The 24683-nt window shown below is 35.3% G+C and overlaps 1 protein-coding gene across 3 annotated transcripts in view; it reads left to right on the forward strand.

The window, feature by feature from the left end:
* The window catches only part of TRIQK (triple QxxK/R motif containing), a 79300-nt gene that overhangs the window by 29928 nt on the left and 24689 nt on the right, over window positions 1-24683 (forward strand). For 2 of the 3 annotated variants that reach the window (XM_031439309.2, XM_031439310.2), the window contains one exon: window positions 14449-14530. In XM_031439309.2, the coding sequence (XP_031295169.1) occupies window positions 14470-14530 (61 nt within the window). In that variant the 5' untranslated portion in view covers window positions 14449-14469. The remainder of the gene's footprint in view (window positions 1-14448; window positions 14531-24683) is intronic. The other variant, XM_010975998.3, reaches the window with a different exon arrangement.

Raw genomic sequence — 24683 nt, forward strand, 5'->3', positions numbered from 1 at the left:
TTGGGCCTATCCTAATGTACAAGGATATGTTTCTAGGCATGAAAATAATTTTCTTTAACCTGAGACATATGCTCATGTGTACTAGGTTTTTAAATTTGAAGGAGATTTGGGAATTGTACAAGAAGGAAAACAGCATGACTTTGTCTAGGTCATTCAGTCTTTTATTGAAAAGACATGGCCAAACTAAGGTTCTATGACTTCTGGTTTGGTATGCTTTCCTGTAATACTGGTGTTTTGTCAGAAGACAAACACTGTGTGTTCTTGGAAACTATCCAGATGCCAAACAAGAACTTTATTTTTTTAGCTCCCTCTTCCTGAAGTAGCTAGCCAGAGAGAGAAAGTGATTGAAAGCAAGACAAATGTAGGTTAGTTTTTGTTCTCTCTAGATGGACTTTAAGTCATTTTTTCCTAGGATGTTTTTATTGAATTTAGAGACCTGATTACCTGAAATAGATAACATACCTTGAAATGACTAATCATTAACACAAGTGATGCTTGCCGTTAAACTAGATTAAGGAAGTCCAGTGAGTTATCTGTACATTTTACTGTAGGAAAAAGTGTGAGAATGATTGTTTTTAGATCTTAAATTGTGATGAATCAGTAAGTATGCACGTCATTTCATAATATAGACCTTGAATGTCAGGAATTTGTTGTATGCAACCTGGATATTTCTTATGTATGAATACTTACATATACAGAGTGTGTGGCTGCACACTGAAATGCTTTAGTTGCCTGCTGAGAATCCACTGTTTATTCCTTATCTTCAGAGAACCTTGATTTTATTCTGTTATCTACCCCTCCCACATGCAGCCATGTGCTTGGGGGAAGGCAGCCCCGCAGCCAGCTTTCGGGATAGGCCTAGCTGGTTTAGCAGCCTCATTTTCCTCGCTGTAGAGCGGAGCAGATGTCTGTAAGGTGTAAAATAATGTGATTAGCATCTGTGGGGTACTTAATATTTGATAGTGCTATTATCTTAAGTTGGTCTACCTCAGCGAAGTTTGGTTATTTGGTAGATTTAGTTGAAATGAGCTTTTGCTTATTTCATAGGTGATCTACAAATTTAAATAGATACTAACTTTTTATTACTAAATACAAAAAAATAAATATGACAGATTTACATTGATAACAATGTCTGACAGGTTTTTCCCTGTCAGAGAGGCAAGTTACAAATATAAATGTGGAAAGGGCAGACCTACAATGAACTGTGTGGCTTTGGGACAGAAATTGGAAGTATTGACCTCACATGAATGCATATGTTCCCTGCCTCTGTCCACTGAGAAGGCTTGGAAACAGTATCACTCCATTAGCAATGAGTATATCTTGTCCCCAGAGCTTGACTTCTAGATACTGTTCCCCACTGAAAGGGAGCTTGACTCCTGCGAGAAATGGCAGGTTTCCAGGGCAGGAGCAGAGAAAGGATAAAGTGAGCCTCAAATATTTTATCATGCCAGGAAATAAAGAGGGGCTTAAAAAATGATGGTAATATGTCAGAAGAACACAAACCACTTGAAGGACCTTCCACTGGCTAAATTCAGGGCAATTTGAGCATCAGAATAAACAAATGATATAAATGGAGTCTAACCCATTGAATAAAATGGTAATTTATGAGTATATACTGCTATAAGCACAAAAATGAATAAATAAATGAGGAGAAGAGAATACTTTTTGATACAGTAGAATGCCAACCAATAAACATGGAAGGAATGATGGAATTAGAAAATCACCGTTTGGCAACTGAGTATAATTAATTCAGCACAAAACATCAATAAATGCTAAACTAGTAGTTGCAAATTTGATGACGAACAGGATATTTGCATAGTTTCAGAGTCCCTTCACACCAAAAATGTATTAACTACAAAAGGGAAAAGCCTAAATTCACAGTGGAGAAATCAGTCAGGTGTCACCTTAATCAAGCGATCAAAGTTACCACCACCAGGTGAGGAAAGCATGCAATGAGAAGAAACAACAGTGCTTCTGGGATTTCTGGGATAGTCCTGTGAGTGTAGGTAGAAAATAGTAAAAGCAAGCCAGTCAGAAGGAGAAATGAGAGAGAAAGTAAGAGATTCAGGTTGGACATGCTCAGAATGACGCTGGATGTGTGATGGAAGGTCAGGGCTAGGATGTAGGTGCCTAAGGCAGGTAAATCTGTATCTGAGGGAATGAGGCATCTAAGAAGAGCACACATGGAATGGATGAACTACGAGGAAAACCGAAGTTTAACAGACAGACTGAGGAAGAACGCGTAGGAAGGCAGTCGGGAAAAGACTGGGATGGAGAAGGAGGATAAACCGGAGAGGACTGACTTAGAAACCGATGACTTAGAGTTTACCAAGTGCAGTTGGCCTTCCTTATCCACAAGTTCCCCATTCTTGGATTTAAACAGCCATGGATCAAAAATATTCAAAAAAAAAAAAAAAAGAAAAAAAATTCCAGAAAGTTCCCAAAAGCAAAACTTGAAGTTGCCCCACACTGGCAACTGTTTACATGCATTTTGCATTGTATTGGGTATTATAAGTAATCAAAAGGTGATTTAAAGTGTATGGGAGGATGTGCACAGGATCTATGCAAATACTATACCATTTGATATGGAGGACTTGAGCATCGTAAGATTTTGGATTCTTGGGGGTCCTGGGACCAATCCCCCAGGAATATCGAGGGACAACTGTACTCAGTAGTGTCTCATATCACAGACAGGTTTTGTAAATAAGAATAAGGTTGTCCCGTGGCACAACCTGATCTTGTGGTATTCTCATATCTGTAGCAAGTATTGTCTAAATAATCATCTGTTTCCTGAAATGTGAATATTCCAGAAGATTTGCCGTTCTTTCTTTGTATTGCAGCACTGTGTGAAAGACAAAATCAATTGAGCTCCAGTGTGTTGTGAATTGTCCTTGTGTGCGTCATAGTTGGGGCAAGAGTGTATCCCAGTGACCCAGGACGGTCCTGTTTATGCTTGTTGTCCTCGTGTCACAGGGTCCCATTTCATTCTCAGAAGTGTCCTGGTTTGGATGGTAAATTATATGGTGACCCTACTTCTGGATCTCTGTGGACAGAACAGTCCTTTTATGTCTGAAGCTGGGGAACTGAGTGATAAGGATGTCTCTTAGCCAGTTCTTGGCATCTTTTATTCATCAATCAGATGCTTATTCCCTTCCCTTCTAATCCTTCTAAATCAGCTTTCCAATAATCACTTTATTTCACCAAACTTTACATGAAACAAAGGTTTTATGGGATGATCATGTGCAAAATTTGAAAAGTTGGACAAGTAACTTTGGAAACATGACATATTCAAGTCCGCTCTTAGAGACCGACAAGGTACCTGCAGAGACTGGGTAAAGCTTTTCAGTAAACTTCCCAAACTTATGACTGTATTGTCCTAAACCTACCACACTCGGTTCATGTTTGCTTCAATGTAAAATACGTGTAAATTAACAAAAATAAAAATCTTAACTTTGTTTGAAATAAGCCAAACTTGGTCATAAGAAGTGATTTTGATAGATTTAGGGTGCACGTCACCTACAGAGATTTATTATTTAGAAATTCCCAGTCAAATCTGTTTAACATTTGGGCTAAACATACAAAATATACTTTTTGCTAGTAAACCTTTGTCTCAGGTAACTCATTGAAAGCTCTGAATAATATGAATTTGCTAATATTACTTCAGAACCAAGAAAAGGGAATTCATATTGAGGAATTATGGTAAAATAGATACATATCTATTTACTTAGGAACTTCAAAGATAAGAATAGATACCATCTGAGATGTCTGCATCTCAAGGTATTGTTTTCCTTCATCTTTTAGCTGCCAGTTTTTGGTACCATCTGGACGGAATAACGTTTTTATTATCGATATAATTGAAACAACCTTGGGTTTCATAAAATTGCCTAAAGATGACCTAGTTTAAAGGGATTGTAAGTATTGAAAAATCAAGGTTTGTGACCTTTAGAGCTATAACTCTATTTTGAATTATTGTCTCATTTAGGAAAAACAGTCTGAAGGTGTGTTGGTTAAGGGTTAAAGTTATGAAGCTGCCTTTTCTCTATTTCAGATTCCCTGAAGCCAAACCGACCCCTGCTTCCTCTTATTCCTCTTGACTGTTGCTTAAACTCTTAGCAAGAGTTCAACCTGCATTACTGGTTTTATACTGGAAGTGAAGATGTCTTTGCTCCTTTTACACGGTTGGATATGTGTCTCTTCTCGTATCAGCACTTGTAACAGTAAAAACAGGGCCTGCAGTTTTGTTTATTTGGTACCATATTAGTGTGACCCTATAGGAACTTTTTGAAAGTACAGTTTACATTAAAAATAACCTGCAGGTAGGGAGGGCTCTGTGTGAACTCTGTATTTTCCGCTCAATTCTGTTGTGAACCTGAAACTGCTCTAAAAGAATAAAGTCTATTAAAAAAAAATAACCTTTATTTCAAAGGGAGTGTAATTTATGTCATTAATGACTTTTTACTATTAAAAGTTATATCATCGGCCAATCCTAGCTTAACTAACCTATCTTCTTTAGCTAATATAATATGAGAAATTAACTGAAGTGCGTTTCCCATTTTGCTGAATTTTAAACCCTATAAATCGTAACGACCCTTTTCCTGCTTAGGATCACGGTTACTTATCAGAGAGCAATCCTCTCCCTCCCAGATCTGAGGTGCCCATTCCTTTGATAGTTGTGCAAAATTCAGAATTAAAAAAAAAAAAACAATTCCATAGGACCCAGCTAATGCCACCCCCACCCCCCCCAGGGATGAGCGTTGCTGATGGCGCAGTTGAGGCGGCTTTCTGTCTATTCTGGGCAGTATAAATTTACTGTGTTGTTTCCAAGGATGTCGTGTGTCCAGATGCCACAACAATCTGTGCATTAAAAAGGCATTAAAATAAAAGTAAGTAAAATATTTGTGGGTATCTTTTGATGGAAGCCAGAGAATTTGTGATACAATTATGTTTGGATCAACTAATTCTATTAGGTTTCAGGAAAAACAAGTGCATTGTTTACTTACAGCAATTTTAAACATTTTATAATGTGGATTTATAATACTACTCGACCCTCACCACCTACTCCATATCTACTTTTCCCCCTATATTACCTATTTTTGTTAATGACATTACCATCTCTCTGGCCCAGTATTCTGACAAGTATGGTCCAGGTGCTCCCTGAGTTTGAAGATCCTGGCAGGGTGTTGGTGCTTGTTTAATACGTGGCTCCCTTGGTCCTGCCCTAACTTTACTGACTGGGTATCTCTGCAGAGTGAGCCCTGGGACTTTGTATTTTAATTATGATTCTGATTTAAAAGCACAGGCATCTTCAGTTTGTCCTCTGCTTCATGTGCCTGCCTAGAATGTCCCCAAATTCGAAAAAGTCAAACACCAAAATGTCACTTCCTTTCTCCTCCAATTCCTCCAATAAGGGAGGAATTGAACACGCCTAGATTTTTTTTAAGCTTATTAATGATATTCAAACCTTCCAGTCTTTCCAATATCATTTTAAAAGTGTCTGATTTGGTTACTTCTCTGCACAATACCCTATTATGGTTTCCTGTTGAATTCAGAAACAGTCTGAAGTTCCAGCTGATCATTAAAAGCTTCCGCGATGCAGTCAGACTGCCTCACTCAGCCTGCACCAAGGAGGACGGAGGCCCTCCCCAGTCCCTGCGCAGGTCTCATGTCTCCTAGCAGTGTTTCTCAGACGCTAGCATACACGATTACATAAGAGCTGGTTAAAAAGAAAAACAGTGGTTTTCAAATGTTAATGGCCAAAACAAAACAAAAAAAACCCTGAAAACTTGGAGATCTGTGGACCTTCGCCTTTGAGGTTCTGATTCATTAGGACGGTGGTGGGGCCCGGAATCTGCATTTTAAAGATCCTCTGGGATAACTCTTGATGCTGGGGATGGGCAGACCCTGTGTTGGCAAAGGCTGACCTAGAGCCTGTGCTCACTCCTGCTGGATCGGGGTGCCTGGCTAGACTCTTGAGGCCCGAGTTCTTTCCTTTGGAGCTGAGATGCTCCGTTCTGGCCAGCTGGCCCTTCCCACGGGGACTGGCATCTCCCAGGCCACAGCTGACTCCTGAGCGGCCTCAATACAGTTGTGAGATAAGCTGGTTCAAGATACTGCACGTCCCTGTTAACATCTTCATTCGCTGTCCAAGATGACCTATTGGCCATTTGTCCTCCCATTCACACTTAGGCGCCTCATTATTATTTTGTGGGTTTTTTTTTTTTCATGGGCCAATCTTTTGCTATTCCCTTATCTCCCTGTATTTTTCTGTATATCCCTCTTAAACCCCATCCATTCTCAAGCAATTGATCATTACTTTTACCTCTTAACATTCATTGAAACCTTGTTCTTCTCATAGACACCGTTTCTCTGACGCCTTCTTAAGTGGACACTGTTCTTTAACCCTCCATCCACCCGTGGATCTGGAGTCTGGTTATTACCTTTTTCTGTCCTTATCACCACTTCCAGATCACTTACTGGAATGACAAATGAATAAAAAACCCAGCTCCTCTGTGGCTCATTCATTAGACTTCAGTGCCCTCTCCCTCTCTCCTTTGCTATCATCTGTGGATATTCAGGCCACTCAGTCTTCCTCACTTAGAGTCTTTCTTTCCGTCCCAGCCCAGATTTTTTCCACCATCCTGGGTGCCTTCACTATTCATATGTATGAAGTAGGTGATACCCTGGTCTCTCATTTCCTTAACTTACCTGCCATATATTTTTCTATCATTTTAGTAACCCTCCATCATAACCTGGTTCATCTCAACAACAACATGGATCACCTCACACTTTTATTAATAATCTTTAGTTCTTGAGTAAGAGAGTACTTCGGTTATTCGACTTTATCCAAATCTTCACGTCCAAAAATGGATCTACTTTCTGCTTACCTTTTAAACCCCTGCTGTCTCCATTTTATTTTATGTTTAGGCTCCTTGGTACATTGCTTCACCCACTTTTATAGTACCGTAATCTTCCTTGCCCTACTGCCCCTCTGGCGTGCCTGTCTGGGAAAACCTAAGCCTTGCTGAATCCAGCTGTCCCCCCTTCCCTGGGCCAGCGTTGGGCAGCTGGGCACTAGAAATGTGTTATTTTCAGTCACGTGGTTTGCTGCTACCGTGGACTCTTGCTTACCAAATTAACTTGGTCTCTTAGTGTTTGTTATTAATCCAGTTTTCCCCAGACACCTCCTTCCACTTCTCGACAGCAGAAATTCCAGCCTCTGTTACTCCCAAATCGCCAAACTTTCCACCTTCCATTTCACTCTTAGGAGAAGATCGTACCACTAATTCACAGTGAAAGAAGAGGTACCACTGAGAACCCCCGTACTTTTGGCTACCAAACCACAAAACTCACAGAATATTTTTACCCATCCATTTTCCCTCTCTCCTGCTGAAGTGAAATAGGTAATCCTGTATGGTTATTCCCTCGAGGGTACACTGAATTCTCTCCCTGCCCATCTGCTTGGAAACCTCAGTCATTTTCTACTTTTTTTTCCCCTGTATCTTCATCCTTCACTTTGCACTGTCTCCTTCCACTTTTTAGACCAACTCAAATTTCCACCTGTATTCCAAAAAAAGGGACAAACTTCAAGAGTTTAAAAAAACGAGGCATAACAAAAAACCTCCCTCAACCTTACTCTCTCTCCTCTTGCTACCCTGTCTCTCTTCTTCCTTTACTCGTTTTGTAATAGATTTGTCTAGAACCCTGTGTTCTCCCCTTGCACCTATCTCTTAGCCCACAGGAACTAAGCATTTCAGTGCATGTGTCAGGAAGGAGCAGGATGACCGTTGTTAAATCATGTTATAAGGCCGCGTAAAACTGATGAATGCCCATTCAGTGTAGGTCCAAAGGAGCCACTGCTTCTTTCATTCAGCATAGTATTTTTGAGATTTGTTTCCATAGTAGATTTTTTGCATAGTAGCACAGTAGATTTTTGCTGGGTAATATTTCATTATATGAATAAACCACATTTTATTAGTTTTTCTGTTGATCAACATTGGAGCTTTCTCCTATTTTTCCTACTATGAATAAAAATTCTACAGACATCCTTGTACAAAGTTGTTTTTTTTCGGGGACAGGGCATGTGTATTTATTTCTCTTAGGTAAATACCTAGGAGTGGAATTGCTGGTAGCTAACTTTGTAAGAAATTGCTAACCAATTTTCGGAGGTGACTGTATGATTTTATACTCCCATCAGCAACGTGTGAGAGTTTCAGTTGCTTCGCATCCTCCCAATGTTTTGCAGAGTAAATCTTTATTTGAATCATTCTAGTGGGCATACAGTGACATCTCCATTCTTATTTTAATTTGCATTTTGCTAATTACTGATGATGTTGAGACCTTTTGCATCTGCTTATTTGTCATGTGTATTTCTTCATGGGTCAAGTATCTGTTCAAGTCTTTTACCTGTTTTTTGTTGGGTTGAATGTCTTATTATTGAATAGTTCTTTATACATTCTGGATGTAAGTTCTTTTTGTCAGATTTTCAGGTATTATGAACATTCACTTCCTACATGTAATTCATCTACTTCTTTTCTTACTTGATGAAACCCCACTACATCATTTTTATTTGCCTCTTTGGTGCATACTATCTGTGTTCTCCCTAAGAAATATTTGCCTGCCCTAAAGTAATAACCTTTTTTTCCCTAACAGCTTCATTGTTTTATTGTTTAACTCTGTGTTTAGATCTGTGGTCTATCCTCAATTGATTTTTACATGTGGTCTGAGATAGGGGGTCCAGCTCTTTTTTTAATAAGGATACACAGTTGTTTCAGCACTATTTGTTGATACTGTATTCATTTTAGTTCTATAGTATTGATGTAGGGGAGTCCCAACCACCAAGATTCCTTTCTTGGAACACCACTTTGTGGAGTCATACAGCTAACTGGCCTATAGTTACTTTTCTTATGAATTTTTTTTAATCAGTGTTGGCAAGTGATCAGGATTTTAGAAATCACCTTTTCCCATATTCAAGTTCTTACATACTCTTTCTGCAGCTACAGACAAAATTAATTTGGCAAAGTGAAGATGATGTGGTCACTTTGATCCCCGAAAACGTTAGGAAGATCACTGTTTAACTCTTCAGTTTTATACAATAGGGATTTGTTCCTCCTTGTAATGACTTGTCTCAATGTTACATTTATGTCAAGGTATACACTGTCTACTTGGATGATGTGGCACGCTCTGATAGTCTTTTAATTACCTTTTTTTTTTTTCATTTCCTTAAGTGTGGAGGATTATCTCTAGAGATCTGAATTATTTACCCTTGCTTGAAATATTAAAATATAGATTCCATGAGTGAGGGGACATGGAAGTGACATTTAAAGTAAATGGCAGAGTGAATGACCTTGTCAAAATCGTGGAACTAAAAGCTGAATTTAATAGTGCACTGGAGTATGAGCAGGGAACAGATGACAAGCTTGGACCACTAACGGTTCTTCATACTAGAGAATTTTGCTTTATGTAGGAAAAAGGGCCAACATTTGGACCACTTAAGTGTGTTAATTACATGACCAGCTTTGAAGCTCTAAAGCACTGCTCTGGAATGTGAGATCAGGCACGTTTCTTCTTTATGAACTACCTTCTTCATCGGAGCATCCAGCACAAGATTGTTTTTTCGTGAATGGATGAACGGTTCTCAGGTCTGATCACAGAGCCAAACATCTTTTTTGCCTATGTATAACTTCATACTTAAGTAAGATTTTTTTTTTCAATAAGGGCCCCTTAGCCTTAGAAACTGAGATGGTTTTTTTTTTGTGGTCATGGGTTGAATTTTTTTTTAATAACCTGTGTTTTGATCTGTATTTAAATGTCACGGTCTGGCTTGAATGCTTTTTCTAGAAGCAGAGACTTATGTGAAGGCTTCAGGTTTCTTATTTTTGCACTCATACTTTCTGAGTTTCATAAAGAAGGTATAAATAAGCAATAAAATAAGTTGGTTGGAATGTGATTGAATATAACACTGCCTTTGTATTTTTTTAAAGGTCACATATTATGCTTAAAAATACATATAGCATATTGCTGTGTGAAATTCAGGTTAAAAAAGGATATTAAAAACCAAAGAACTCTCTTTGATTTTAAAAGTCCTAAAGAGTGTGCAGTTTTAATTAAATAAAAATTAATTAGGAATTATTTTAATATGCAATTGAGGCATTAAATAAAATTAGCATTTTTTTCTTCCTTAAATATGTGTTATCAAGTTTCAAGAATGTTAAAACTTCTCTGATGATTTAATCTGAAATCATTCCTACAGCAAAATTCATAAATAATAAATATTATCTTATTAATCCATATTTTAGTTTAGCTGGGTCTCAGAGCAAGTTAGCTCCTCAGGGAATGCAGTCTTCTTTATAAAAGAAGGTGATGAGATGTAATCTCCAAGGAATTAAATTGTGAAAACAATCTTGGTATTGTACATGCTAATATAAATCTGTTATTCCCTTTCCACATCTATCACAACACATTTTAAATTATGGCTGATCTTATATGCAAATAACTGTCTTATTAGAAATTGCGGCTGTGTGTGCTGATGTCTCCCTGGATTTCTTGGGAGCTTGCTATGTAACCATCAAAGCAATAGAAATGACTGATGATTACTGCAAGGCTTTGAAGAACAAAGAAAAGTCAGAGCATTTTAGAGGTTCTAGGTGTCTGAGGCATTGACAGTTTGCACCAGACACACAAATGGGTTTCTCTTTAGATCATTTAAAATCGCCTCAATGTGATTATTGGGAAAATAAAATATTTCCACCTTCTTGTGTTTGTTGCGACTAGTAAAATTTATGCAAGTGTGTGTTCTCTAGGCATTTTTTTTTGTTCATTTCAACATATTTGTTACAATGTAATTTTGCTTACAGAATAGAATATAATGATTTCCAAGAGGATACAAATAAAGTTTAAATTTGTGAAATTTTGACTAGGAATTACCCATTACCAAAATAATTAGGAACAAACATTTAAAACTAGTTCCTATTTAATGTATCTCCTAGGTTGAAATTCTCTTAAAGTTTATATATTTACAGGTTATACAGATAAAATATATCATTTGTAGAGCGTAGGCCCTTATAAAACTTTAGGTTCTTTAGCTTTTTTGGGAGGGTATAATTTTGTTTATTTAAAATACATTTTAAAATAAATAAAATCCAATATGCTTTGGTGAGAAGATATTCTCTATGAGTCCCTGACTTTTTTATTTACTGCAGGAAATGAATGAATAAAATATTGGCCTTTGAAGTGTTACCTCTATTCTAATGTTTGTTTAAATGACCAGGAAAGAATTGGGGGAAGCCTAGTGAGTGACTATTTTGGTAGGTAGCCTTAGTAACTTGCTTTTTAAACATTTAAGCTGTTCCACAAAGGCAAAAGCAAACAAACAAACCCAAAACTAAATTGCAGAGGGAATAATATCTTGTGTATTTATTCACTTAAACTAACTTCTCTCCTAAAACATAGTGATATCTTTTCTAGCGCCACACAATCAAGATTAAAATAACTTGACTCCTCTCTGTAATTAATAAATGCTAAACACTATGCAAATATATTTGCTATATGAATAAATTATAATATATCTATTGACATGATTTATGGTGCTTGTATTATCAGAATTATTTTGAATGTTCTGCATTATAACAAGTGAGAAGATAGGGTTAGGTGATGTCTTGGTTTCAATTCTGAAATTTTAAGGATGTGTTATCTTAGATATAATAACTACATGCTTTATGAGAGATGATTTAATTTATTTGACTTTTTGTCTTACTTCGTACATTCCTAGATGTTACCATAATATTAAATCTGAAAATTATGATGAATATAGAAATAAATTTTAGCCGAATTTATAATTTTCTTATACATAGATAGAAATGATTTATTTGGGGATGCCTTTTACGGCATAAGGTGGGATCATTGTTAGCGTTGCTCTGCGTGACCATATATATATAAATAAACAATATGGTTTGGTCTGAACAAATTTCAGATGCATTTTTTAGCACTTGAGATTGTTAATAATGCTCATTAGGAAGGTTACAGTTTGATAACTGCGTCAGTTTATGTGGAGACATCTACACATGTTTGTTTTAAGTAGGGTAATACTGCCTCCTGCACCTGACAGATGCAAAATGTATAGAAGCTCAAGTTTATTTCTCATTGCAGTATGAGAGAGGAAACAAGTTAGTTGAGTAGCTACCCTCCGTGCAGTCATTCAGGATCCAGGATGTCATAGGTCCTGCCGTCTTTATCACATTATTTCCAGCATCACTCTGGAGCTCATCCCCAGTTCAGCCAGATGAATGAGTACCTATGGAAGGTTTTTATAGGTTGGTTCTAGAAGTAGCAAACATTAATTTACTTGTGTTCCATTATCTGAAACTCAGTCACATGTCCACAGCTAGCAGCAAAGGAGGCTGGAAAATGTCATCAGGTGTAACCAGGAAATTTAGCAAGCAGCTTTTCTTATACTCCACCTTTCTGGTAATGGAATAACCATGCACATCCTTTTTGCTGCCTCCCCAGTAGGGAGATCCTAAAGTTCCCCGCTTACTGCATCTGGCTCAAAGTCAAGGCTCTCATGCCAATTCAGTCCTCCCTCTCAAGCTGGAATGTGGTTTCTTGGGGTTTACAGACTCTGAAATTTACCTGCTGTTACCCAGCCTAACCAGTCCTCTGATAAATAATGGTGGAGCAAAGGATAACTGCTTTATACCTCCAGTGATCACTCTCATTTAGAAACAGAAGGGTGGGAGGAATGGGAACCACACGGGAGTCATCGATCCATTGTGATGTTGAAACCTGCTGCGAAGGACCATTATACTGACAGTGGAAGTTTCTTGCTTAGACCCTAATAGTGGTCTTTTTAGAGAAATTCCCTTGTCCTGGCTTTGCTTTCTGGATGGTTCTCCTTCCTGCCCACATAGGAAGTGAATGCTATCGATCTAAAGAGTTTGCCTTCCTTGGGAGCCATACTCGGCTGATTTAAGTTTAGAAGCTCAGGAATTGGTTTTTATTCAGAGACTTTTTAAGACAAAGTTTCTGATTTCCCTGTAAATATGGTTCCCTCAGATTTTAGTAACCTTCTTACCATTTCTAGTTAGTTCCACGTGCCAGCAATCACACTGCGATTTCTTTGCTAGACACAGTTCTCACGTCTGCTTTCTTTCTGTACTTCACATATCCTGTGCTTCTCTCTTCATACCGTGGCTGCCTCTAGTGGGGCTGAAACCGGGGGTTGAGCTTAGAGAGAAACATATTTAATCTGCTCTTTGTCACTTTTTCTCTCTCTCTCTCTCTTTTTTAACTGAGATATCTTAATGAGTATTTGTTCCTCAAAGTCCTTTTTAACTTTTTTAACCTGCTATTTGGCTTTTAGAAGTTGGCTTTTCCAACCTTGTTGTCAAATTACTGGGCTCTCTATTCCTTCATAGTTTTTCTTGTGAACTGGCCAGTTCTTGTCCTCATATTTATCTTGTAGCTCCTTCTTAGAAGCAATAAGGAACAACTTCCAGGCACCACTCTGGGGAATACTTAAGTCTGTAATAAATTGACCCCAATCAACATAAAATGATTCGGTCAGAACAGAATTTCATTCCTTTTTCAGTAGAGTACTATGATGGTAAATAAGTTAGAGAGACTGCCCTCCTCTACCCCAGGCAGGCCAACGTTCTGGGTTTCTACAAATAGACCCTGAGGGTTTGTCTGGGGATTCTTTCTATTCTAGCCCATTGAAAATGGGAGAAGAACATGAGATTCAACAAAGGAGATTTTTACCGTTCAGGTCTGGAAGTAGTGCATCTCTACCGTTCATATTCTGTCGACAAGAATTCAGTTAAATGTTTGATTTGAGTCTAGGACATACAGCATCAGAAAGAAAAGGAGAAGATGGATTTTAGTTAGTAGATTGCAGTCTGCTATAATATTTAAATTCAGTATTTGAAAAATAATAGGATTTGAAAGATGTATTGTGGATTAATTTGAACACTGGATATAATGTAGTATAGGGGAGGAGAAAATTTCCTCCACCTTTATATGTTCTTCTGGGTGGTCTAAGAATTAAACTGACATGAGACAGATTAACAGAGAAAATCAAACAGAAGTTTAATCACATGTGTATGTGGGAGAGAACCAGGAAAACCGAGTGACTCACCAAAATAGCTAAATCCCTCACCATAAATACGGTCTTCAGCTCTGAAACAGTGTGGTTTAATTGAGCACTGATAGCACTTAATAAAATGAATGTTACCACGAACAAATAATTGGGAAATTTAATTACCAGCAATTGTATCCTTGATAGTTTATTTGAAAGAATTTTGCATTCTTTACTGATATCTACTGGGAATAACTCAAAGGCATTTATACCCATTGCTTTAAAAATGGATTTTATGGAATAAATTATTCCAGAAGTTCATAGATAGTCCTTTTGATTTTTTAGGGCTTCATCATAATTATTTTCTTTCTTTGCAGCAGGCATTTTGGAGATCAAAGATGGGTAGAAAAGATGCCTCCACTATAAAACTTCCTGTTGATCAGTACAGAAAGCAAATTGGTAAGCAATGAATTCCCTCTGATACATTCTTGTGAATTAAGATGAAGAAAAAGTAATTATGTGTGATATTAAGAAAATAACTTTTCTCTAACACATTTGATGTACAGAATATGAATAACGAAGGACTGTATAGTGTTTTTAAGGAGCAAAAATAAGTGCAGCCCTTTTCACCTGTAAAGAAATACACATTTTGTACTTGTGATTATTTTCAAAGCTCTTACAGTTTTTATTAACTTAGTAAAAGCAAAAATAACTTTTATTGTTATTCTTAAGGCTAGATGCGTGTGTACTGTCAGTATTTTTAATATTATCTATTTAATTATTTCTTTTTAACCCATGTTAAATCTTTTAATTCTGTTGACACTTAATGACAATAATTTGATAACTTCAAAATTCTCTGTTAATATTTTATCTTAGTAAAATGGTGAACAAGAGAAATATTCACTAATCAGCACAGAAGGATCACAGGAAGCTATTTTAGGCTATGCTCTACATGGGGGATTTCCCACCCAAGCTTTTCAAGGCTGCATGAAGTCCAACACAAATTTACAAAAAAATCATCTACGTACTATGTCACAAACCCCTCAGTTTAAAGAATCAACATCCCACAAGCACAACTTTGAACAAAATGCGGTAAATTAGAAATCAGTTAGAAGCAAAAAAGGTAACTTCCCTTCTCCCATCCCCCTGCCCTTTGATTTTACATATTCCGTTCCATCCCCACCTGTTCCCACTCCTTTGGAAATTAAATAAAATAATAATTAGCTTAACCAACCTCTTCTAAATAACTGAAGGATGAACAAAGAAGTTACAAGTCAGAAAAGAAGCAGAAGTAATTGATACCAATAAAGTGTATACCTGTTTCATAAATATGATACATAAGGAACACTCCATAAAGGAAAAGCTATTTCCGCAAAACAAAGGAGATGCAAAGTGAAAGATATTTCAAACATATAACCAATTAAAAATTTGCATGTGGGGAAAAAAAGCCCTACTATAAATAAATAAAATAGTCTGGACACCCAATAGTAAAATGGGCAAAAAATATGAGGAGGCAATTCATAAAAGAGGAAATCTAAATACCCAAATAAACAAAAACAAAGCAGAACAACTATTAGTATAAAAACGAAATCAAGAGTTTCATGAAAAGATCTGACTTACCTGACTGATAGGTAAGTGCAAATTAAAAAGCAGTATTTCTGACTATATTAATTTCTTATGAAAAAGCTTATGAAATTTTACTTCTTTCATGAACCTTCCTTCCTTAACTTATAGGATGTCATATGAATGAATAGTGTAGGTTGTTAGATTATGTATGTTTTTAAACAGAAAGACTGATTTACCAGATTGAAGTCTGATCAAATGAGATGTGCTAACCACATAAATAAAGAGTAACCATATTGGGGATCAACCCACATCCAGCTCTTGAATAAACAATTCTTAGAATTTTGACAAGTGTATCTATCCATGTAACCACATATGCCAATCAAAATATAGAACATTTCCATCTTCTTAGATAGTTCTTCATATCTACTTCCAGTAAGTCCCTACCCACCCTCCATCTGCAACCACTGTTCTGATTTCTGTCATCACTGATGAATTTTTCCTACAAAAAAGTAAAGCATTTGCTAAGATTTTTATGAAAATGGAATTTTATCTAATAATCAATTTTGGAGAACAGACATACAAAAAATCTGAAATCTGTTCTGTAAACATTGCTTATCTTTCCTTTTATTTGTTCTGTTTCTATTTATTAGAGCCAAGGAAGACAAAGACAGAAAGTTATATAATTATAAACTCTAAGCCCTCTTCTTATACTAAATTGTTCTGAGGGTGCTGTGTTATGCATCATGCTCCCATACAAAGTTGTCTTTCCTGTTTTACTTCCTCTTGAAAATAGAAGCAGGCACAAGATCTGCCTGTCTCACAGGGTTCTTATGAGGTCCGTGGAAAGTGTTAGAGCAGTTTGTAAACTAGAGTGTTGCATGGCTGTGAGTTATCCTGGGTGTACTTTGCAGATACAGTAATCATGGTCCAACGAAATATATTAAAAGTAAAATAATGAAGGTACACTATTGTTTACTCTTTCTAAGGATAATGCATGTCAGTGTTTAGATTTTCATGTATATACTATAAAATGTAGTAATATATGAGATTTTTATAAAGGCAGAGAAAAATGAAATAGAAAAGATATTAATTAGTTAGTTAATTAATTAAAATATTGACCAATTCAAGGATTTTCTCAAGGAAGGATTTTTTTTTCTGATTTTCTGCGTCAAAGTTTGAGTCTGAACTCATACTAATGATGGTAGAGCGTCTACCACCGACACTGTTTTCCTTAGATGGAGTTCTGTGTACATGTTTCCCAGATATGATCCAAAATGTGAGGAAGGGATAATAAAGCAGCTAGAATTATCTTGAGAAGGTATTTTGATATTGATGGTAAAAAAAAAAGAAGTGCAGATAGCAAATAAACAGTATCAATTTTTTTTCAGTGTTAAAGTTAGTAGTAGGCTAATTTAGATTGCTGGTAAACTTTCACAAAGAAGAATAGCATTGTACGTGCTCAGTGTGCCCATGTTACTAAACCTCATCTATGTAATTTCTGTATGGTCAGTCAGTAACAACATTTGCCAGAACCAGTGCCATTTTTGAATGATGATTTCAACATCACTGTTTAATATTTATCTTTCATCAGAAGTTTTGCCTTTTCAATTATGTAGTAAATGACAATGATGAATGGCTTTCATAAAAGCCTTCTTCACAATAGGCTGCTCAGGTGGGTATCAGTGGGCTGACACCGTGCCTGGGAACACCTTGTAGACACAGAATCTTCACATGAAATGGACACTGTGCTCATTATTGTAGCATGATCTTGAAATGTGTAGTGAACTGAGATGAAATACCTTCTCACTTTGAAGGCAACTACTAAGAAAAACTAAGTATTCTGACATTGCTGACTACAAGGGGAAATAAATTGGTTTGAGCCTTATCTTTTCTTCAGAAATAGTATTTTAAAATAGATGGTGTGAGGTTGGTTAATATTATATGTATTGTTCTAAAAATAAATTATTTCAAAATTGTAAAAGAAAAGAATTTTTAAAACTTAATGTAAGTAAGATAATTTATAAACAGATGTTATTAAATATACAGACCAAATAATGTTTACATGTGCCAGGTAAGTCATAAAAATTACAACTAATTTACTTGTAAATTCCTATTTTTTCATATAATAGAAGTAACAGAAACAGACTCACAGACACAGTAAACAATTTAATGGTTACCGGGGAAAGGCGATGGGAAGGGATACATTTGGGAGTTTGAGATTTACAAATGTTAGCCTCTATAAATAAAAATAGATTAAAAAAAATTTCTTCTGTATAGCACAGGGGACTATGTTTAATATCTTGTAATAACCTTTAATAAAAAGAAAACAAAAACAAATATATGTATTTATATACATGCCTGGGACATTGTGCTGTACACTAGAAACTGACACATTGTAACTACTTCAATAAAAAAAGAAGTAGCTTAATATTATTAGGCATCTTCTTTTGAAGTATAGTCAGTTACAATGTGTCAATTTCTGGTATATAGCATAATGTCCCAGTCATATATCTATATATGCATATATTTGTTTTCATATTCTTTTTCATTAAAGGCTATTACAAGATATTGAACATAGTTCCCTGTGCTATACAAAATAAATTTGGTTTTTTAATCTATTTTTATACATAGTACTTAATAGTTGCAAATCTCAAACTCCCAAATTTATCCCTTCCCACCCCTTTTCCCCCAGTAACTATGATTGTTTACTGCATCTTGTGCCAGACACATCTTATTTAATCCTCCTAGCAGTCCTATGAAATAGGAACGATTGTTAGCTTCATTTATTACAGATCAGGAAAACTCACCACAGACGGATTAAAGAATTTTCTCCAGGTTCTACGTTTGGTAAGAGGTAGAGCCAGGACTCCATTCTAAGAAATTGACCCCAGAATCCCTTCACTATACTGCTTCCCTGGGGCCAAAGACTTTATTAGGTACTGGCAGGTGCAAAGGTAATTGAATCACAAGATCTGAGTTCATAGAATTGACAGGATAGTAGCACTATGGTTGTCAGGAGTGTCTGAAGATCCTCTGCCCCTAATTTAGAAATACAAAGACCTAAATAGATTCTCGTATTTCTTAATTCTTTCTAATTTTTAAAAGTCCTAAAATGTTATTATTATAATTTATTCAGCAAATATCTATTTATAATTGTATATGTATTACTACTTCCTCCATGCCTAATTCTCTTTTACATCCCAGACCTATCTGAAATCATTTTCTTTGTGCCTGATGGACTTTTTAAAGAATTTCCTAGGAGATATGCCTGCTTGTGGCAAATTCTCTTTATTTTATGATCTGGACCTACCATTATTTCTGAAATGTGTTTTCTTTGGTTATAGAATTCTCATTTGGGAGGTTTTATTTCATTGTGGATTCTTTCAACACATGAAAATATCACTCCATTGGATTTTGGCTATCATTTTTGCTCCTAGGAAGTCAATCTAAATGTTCCTTCTTTGAAAATAATCATTTCCTTCCCCGTTTTAAGACTTTCTCTGTCTTTGGATTTCTGCAGTTTCACTAAGATGAGTTCCAGTGTAAGAACACTATTCCTCTTTTTGTGCTTCCTCCCTGCAAGACAGGTCCCACACTAATTTCCCTTTTCTTCTTCTTCTTTTTTTTCTCCTACCAGATTTGTGAGGTATTTTTGTCTTCTGAAGAAGGCGCTGTTCTGTCATAGTTCAGCAGGTGTTCTGAGAGAATGGGTGGGTCTGTGGATGTCTCCGTGGGTGTACTCACGGGAAAGGGTGAGCTAGGAGCAGCCTTCTACTCCGCCATCTTGGCTGCTCCCCTCATGAATTTTAAAATTAACTTTTATGGTCCTGAACTAGGCCATTGGTAATCAAATTTGAATTCCACTGGATTTATATATTACTTTGGGGAGAATTTACGTCTTTATATGTCAAAATTCATATTGATTTTATCTTTTGAAATGATCATATGGCTGGTATATTCAGTAAGTTTTTATTATTTTCTTTGTAAAATTTTGACTTAAACATAAGTGATACATACCTTAATTTTTTGTTATTATTGTGAGTTGATCTTATAAAATTCTATTTTGTAGTTGGTTCTTGCTGCTATATAAACATGCCACTGAATTTTAATTATTGTCTTGTATTAAGTTACCTGACTGCATTTTCTTATTAGTTGCAATAATTCATAATTTCTCTTGATTTTCTAATAGATATAATTTTTAAAAATTTATTCTTTGTGTTTTATCTTTTATATCTTGTTACATTGTGTTTTTCAAGTAGTGGATATAAATTCCTGACTTCTAAGAAAATGCTTTGATTATTTTGCCATTATGTAAAGTGTAACTCTAGGATTTTGGCACATACTTGTTGGACTAAGGAAATTCCCTTTTTTTCTTATTTTGCTGAGATTGTTTTCCTTTTTTAAAATAATAAAATATATTGAATTTTTTCTGTATATATTGGAAGGATATTTTTGTTATTTTGGCAAATTGTATTTATAGACTTTCTAATGTTAAATTATCCTTATATTACTAATATAAATCCTACTTTGTCTTGCTTTTTTTAAACACACAGCTGAAATCAGCTTACTAATAGTTTCTATAAGATTTTTTAACATCCTTCTTTATGCACGAAATTGGCATATATCTTTCCATTCTGTTACCATTTTTGTTCAGTTTTAGTTATGAATTGGAGAACTATCCTTTTTATATGCTCCAAGATAGGTTATCTAAATTTTGAAATATAACTCTCTGGAATGTTTATAAAAGTCCCTAGGAAAATCTCTGGAGCTTTTTAGGTGAGTAGACTTTTAACTACCTTTTTTTTCTTTTAATCTGTTAATAGGTCTATATTTTCTTGAGCCAATTTGGGTAACATATTCAGTGATAAAGTTGGATGGAAAAATATCCAATGTATTCATAAATAGTTGTGCATAAAATTCTCTTAATATTTTAAAATTATTTACTGTCATTTCTATTTTAATTGATAATATTACTTAGTTTATTTAGTTTTTATATCTCTTTAAGTTTATCAATATTAGTTGAGAATTGCCTAACTTTTTAGATATTTTAAAGGACCAGCTTTTGTTACTATAGATTCTGTTGTTTCCTTTTCCATAATCCTACTCTTGTCTCTGTCATTGCCTTTACTGTAATTCTTTAACTTTTCTCGTTTTATAATTATTTGAGTTGAATGATTTGATATTTGCTTTTGAAACCTTTATAAATCCTACATTGTCCTGATTTTTTTCCTAATGTATTCATTTAATGGACCAGTTTTCTTCATTATATTATTGGCCCTATTGTTTTATTTAGTTTCCTTGAATTATACAAGATTACCCCTTGGTATCTGCCAGGTGTTAGTTCTAGGACCTTGTGTGGATACCAAAATCCATGGATGCTCAAGGCCCATAGTTGACCTTTTGTATTCATGGTTCTGCATTGATGGATTCAACCAACCATGGATCGTGTAGTGCTGTATGTATTTATTGGAAAAAATGTGTGTATAAGTGGACTCACACAGTTCAAACCTGTGTGGTTCAAGGGTCAACTGTTTCCGAGTTGATTTTTAACCTTATTTTTCATTTCAAGTTGATTTTTAACCTTATTTTGTTGTGTGTGTTCAGAGAATGTTATTAGAGTAATGTCAGTTTTTGATATTAAGCTTTTCTCTATTGCTTAGTATGTGGTCAATTTTGTTAACAATCTGTCTGTGCTTGAAGGGAATATGTATTCTCTAACATTGGGATGCAGGTACTGCTTATATTAATTGTGGTGTTCAAATCTATTCTGTACTTAAAATGAATGTATGAGCTGTCATTCTGTGAGAAAAAATAATTAAAATATTCTCACTAAGACCATGAAACTGTCAATTCTCATAATTTTGTCCTTTTTTACTTTGTTTATTTTGAGGCTATGTTTTTGTTGCATAGCATTTCTAAATTGGTTTATATTTCTGATAATTCCCTCTTTTCTATTAAGTCCTGGCCTTTTTATTTAAAAAGTGCTATTAAGTTTTTTCTTAGAGTCTTTTTTGTCTTACATTAATATTGGTACGTAACTTTCTTTTGTTTAGTATTCTGATTGACATATTTTGTTTCTATTCCTTTACTTTCATCTAGACTTTAACATTATATTTTATGATTTTGATATAGACTAAAAATGTTTGTTTCTGAGCAAGCAAATTTAATCTTATATCATTTACTGTGCATGAAAAATCTAGATATATTTCCATAATTTTATTTTACATTTTTTATCTGTGGTGGTTTTTCTTTGCTAATGTTTACCCTAATCTTCTTTCCTAAAAAATTTGAATTCGGTATTTTTTAGTATTCTTCCAGTTTTAAAGTTTTGCTTTCCATTTCTTTCTCTATTTTCTTTTTTGTTTGTTTTTTGTTCAATTGTTTCTTTTTGATTTCTTCAGATTTTATCTAGTATATTTGATTTAGTGAAAGCTAAGGTGTATTAATACCTTCACTCATCCTAAACCACGTAAAGATTTTTAACTCTTTATATCTGATTAGTTTTTTCCTATTGTTCATGCTGTGTTTATTACTTTCCCTCTTGTTTTTAATAGCACAAACTCCATTATGATAGTTATTATTATGAAGTTTTTAATCACCAATAATTATTTAGATCTAACTTTATGTTTTATGTCCTTACTATCCACTACCTCTTGGATTTTACATCTTCCTGCTGGTGATAGTCCTTGTTTCTTTTGCCTTCATGCAAGTATCTGTTAGGGCAAAATGTCTCTGTTTCTGCTTACAAGACAACATGGTTACATTGCACTTGAGTTATAGTTTAGCTTTGTACATAATGCTAGGTCTGTATTTACATCCATTCAGAACTTTGAAAATATCATGTCATTTATTTATTTTTTCCTGGTGTTTCTTCTTGAGAACTCATCCATTAGCCTAATTGTCATTTCCTTTAGGTATTATTTTTCCTTCCTGTCATTAAGATTTTTCTTTTTATCTTAAATATTTTTCAACTCTAATTTAATGCAAATATTTATTTTTATTAGTAAAAAGAAAAAAAAGATGGGGAGAATCTTGTGACTTGTGGGTGATTCTTCATCCTAAGGAGTTTTGTCTCTGTAGCTCTGGAAGGACTTCAGTTCCTGATTTTTTTTTTTTTTTTTTTTCCTAATTCAGGCCCTTGGTGGCTCCATACCTCTGTTCCCACTCCTGGTCCCACCGTACCTCCCTCCACGGTGCACTGGCTGCTGCGCTGTGCTCAGAGTGAAGTGACAGGATGATTTGCTTGTTTTTAATAATAATTTCCCTCTTTCTCTCTAATCTCTTCTTCCAGAATTCCTATTATTTACAAAGTGAATCATCACAATTTAATATCCATATCTCTTAAAATCACTTTTCTATTTTAGATCTCTGTCCTACTCTGGGTATGTCATTTCTCAGGTCTGTCTTCTGTTTGATTAGAGTTCACAAATTCTTTTTTTTTTCTCACTCTCATTTACTTATTGCTGCATCTAACTTGCATCCATGGATGTATCAGTTCCGTGATCTTTTTTGTCATACTCTCATCTATTTAATCATTTAAAAAAAATCATTGGTTTTTGTTCTATTTCTTCATTTTTTTCCTTTTTAATCATTTTAAACACCTATTTTATGTTTTAAGATTTTTTTTTTCCTTTTTAATTATTTCTTCTTATGGTGCCAACGTTCACATTGGTTGTATTGGCTTATTCTACCTCATGCCATTTCTTCCTTTTTTTTCTTTTTTTTCCCCAACCTCTTTGTGCTTTGTGGTTCTGGCTGTGTGTGTGTCTGTGTGTGTGTCTGTGCGTGTGTCTGTGCGTGTGAGTGTCTGTGTGTGTGTGCATGCATGTGTTTACTCAACTTGAGCAGAGGTTTGCTTGTTTCTGTTTTCTGCCTCTGTGAAAGTCCCAGAAGTCTGAATTGTGAAATATTCTTATAGAACAGTGTTCTATTTATTTATTGACAGTAGGGATTTTATAGATTTTGGACCATTATTTTGGACTATTTCTTGGCCTAGGAATCCTGCAGTTTGGACCTCACACCTTGTTTTGGGTCTGATGGGATTAAGATTTGTATTTCTCACAGGAGACACATCTGTCCTCCACACCCAGAATTTAGAGGAAGCAGAAAGATTCCTTGCTATTTCTCCAAACAAATGCAGATTATTTTTCTCTCCTCTTTGTATGTTTTGTTCAGTCCTTCGAGGACCTCAGCTTTATCCATGTATCTCAGTTTCACCTCATTTCTCACAGTGGCACTGTACTTGCCTGGGCCTTGAAATCTAATGTGCAAGCCTCTCGACATCTGAACCGGGGGCTAGTCCACCACCCCATTACTATACGCAGGGCTGCCAGGATATCAGCGGGAACTAACTGTCTTGCTTTGAGATTTTTCCTTGTTTCTAGCATTTGAACATTTCCTCTATTTCTTACGTTTTATTATAAAAATATATATACATGTATGCAAATATGTATACATGTATTCATACATCTATTTATAGCTTGGTAGAATTGTTTTCCCTACTGTTTCTATGTGCTTGTGTCAGAGAAGGGCCCACTGCAGCCCAGTCTACTGTGTTTTCAGGACTAGAAGTCCTTCTAGCATTTAACTTTGCTGATTGCGCATGCCACTTTCTTTCTACCTTGTTTTAAATATTTATATTTTTATTTGTATCTACTGGGATTTGAACATTTTTGCTGGCAGAAGCTCCGTCTAATTTTTTTCATCCCTAATGATCATCCCTAATGATAGAAGGTAATTAATAATTATGTGTTAACATAATCAATAAAACAATCTCCCTAATTCTCGGATAATTAAAATTCTATATACCCCTTTTTTTAACCTACTATTTTTTTTGTTTGTTTGTAATTGAAGTACACTCAGTTACAATGTGTCAATCTCTGGTGTACAGCGTCATGTCCCAGTCATGCACCTATATTCATTTTCATATTCTTTTTCACTAAAGGTTATTACAAGATATTGAATATAGTTACCTGTACTATACAGAATAAATTTGTTTTTTGTCTATTTTTATATATAGTGGTTTTCATTTACAAATCTCAAACTC

Source organism: Camelus dromedarius, chromosome 20 (assembly GCF_036321535.1).
Source record: "Camelus dromedarius isolate mCamDro1 chromosome 20, mCamDro1.pat, whole genome shotgun sequence".
Lineage (NCBI taxonomy): Eukaryota > Metazoa > Chordata > Mammalia > Artiodactyla > Camelidae > Camelus > Camelus dromedarius.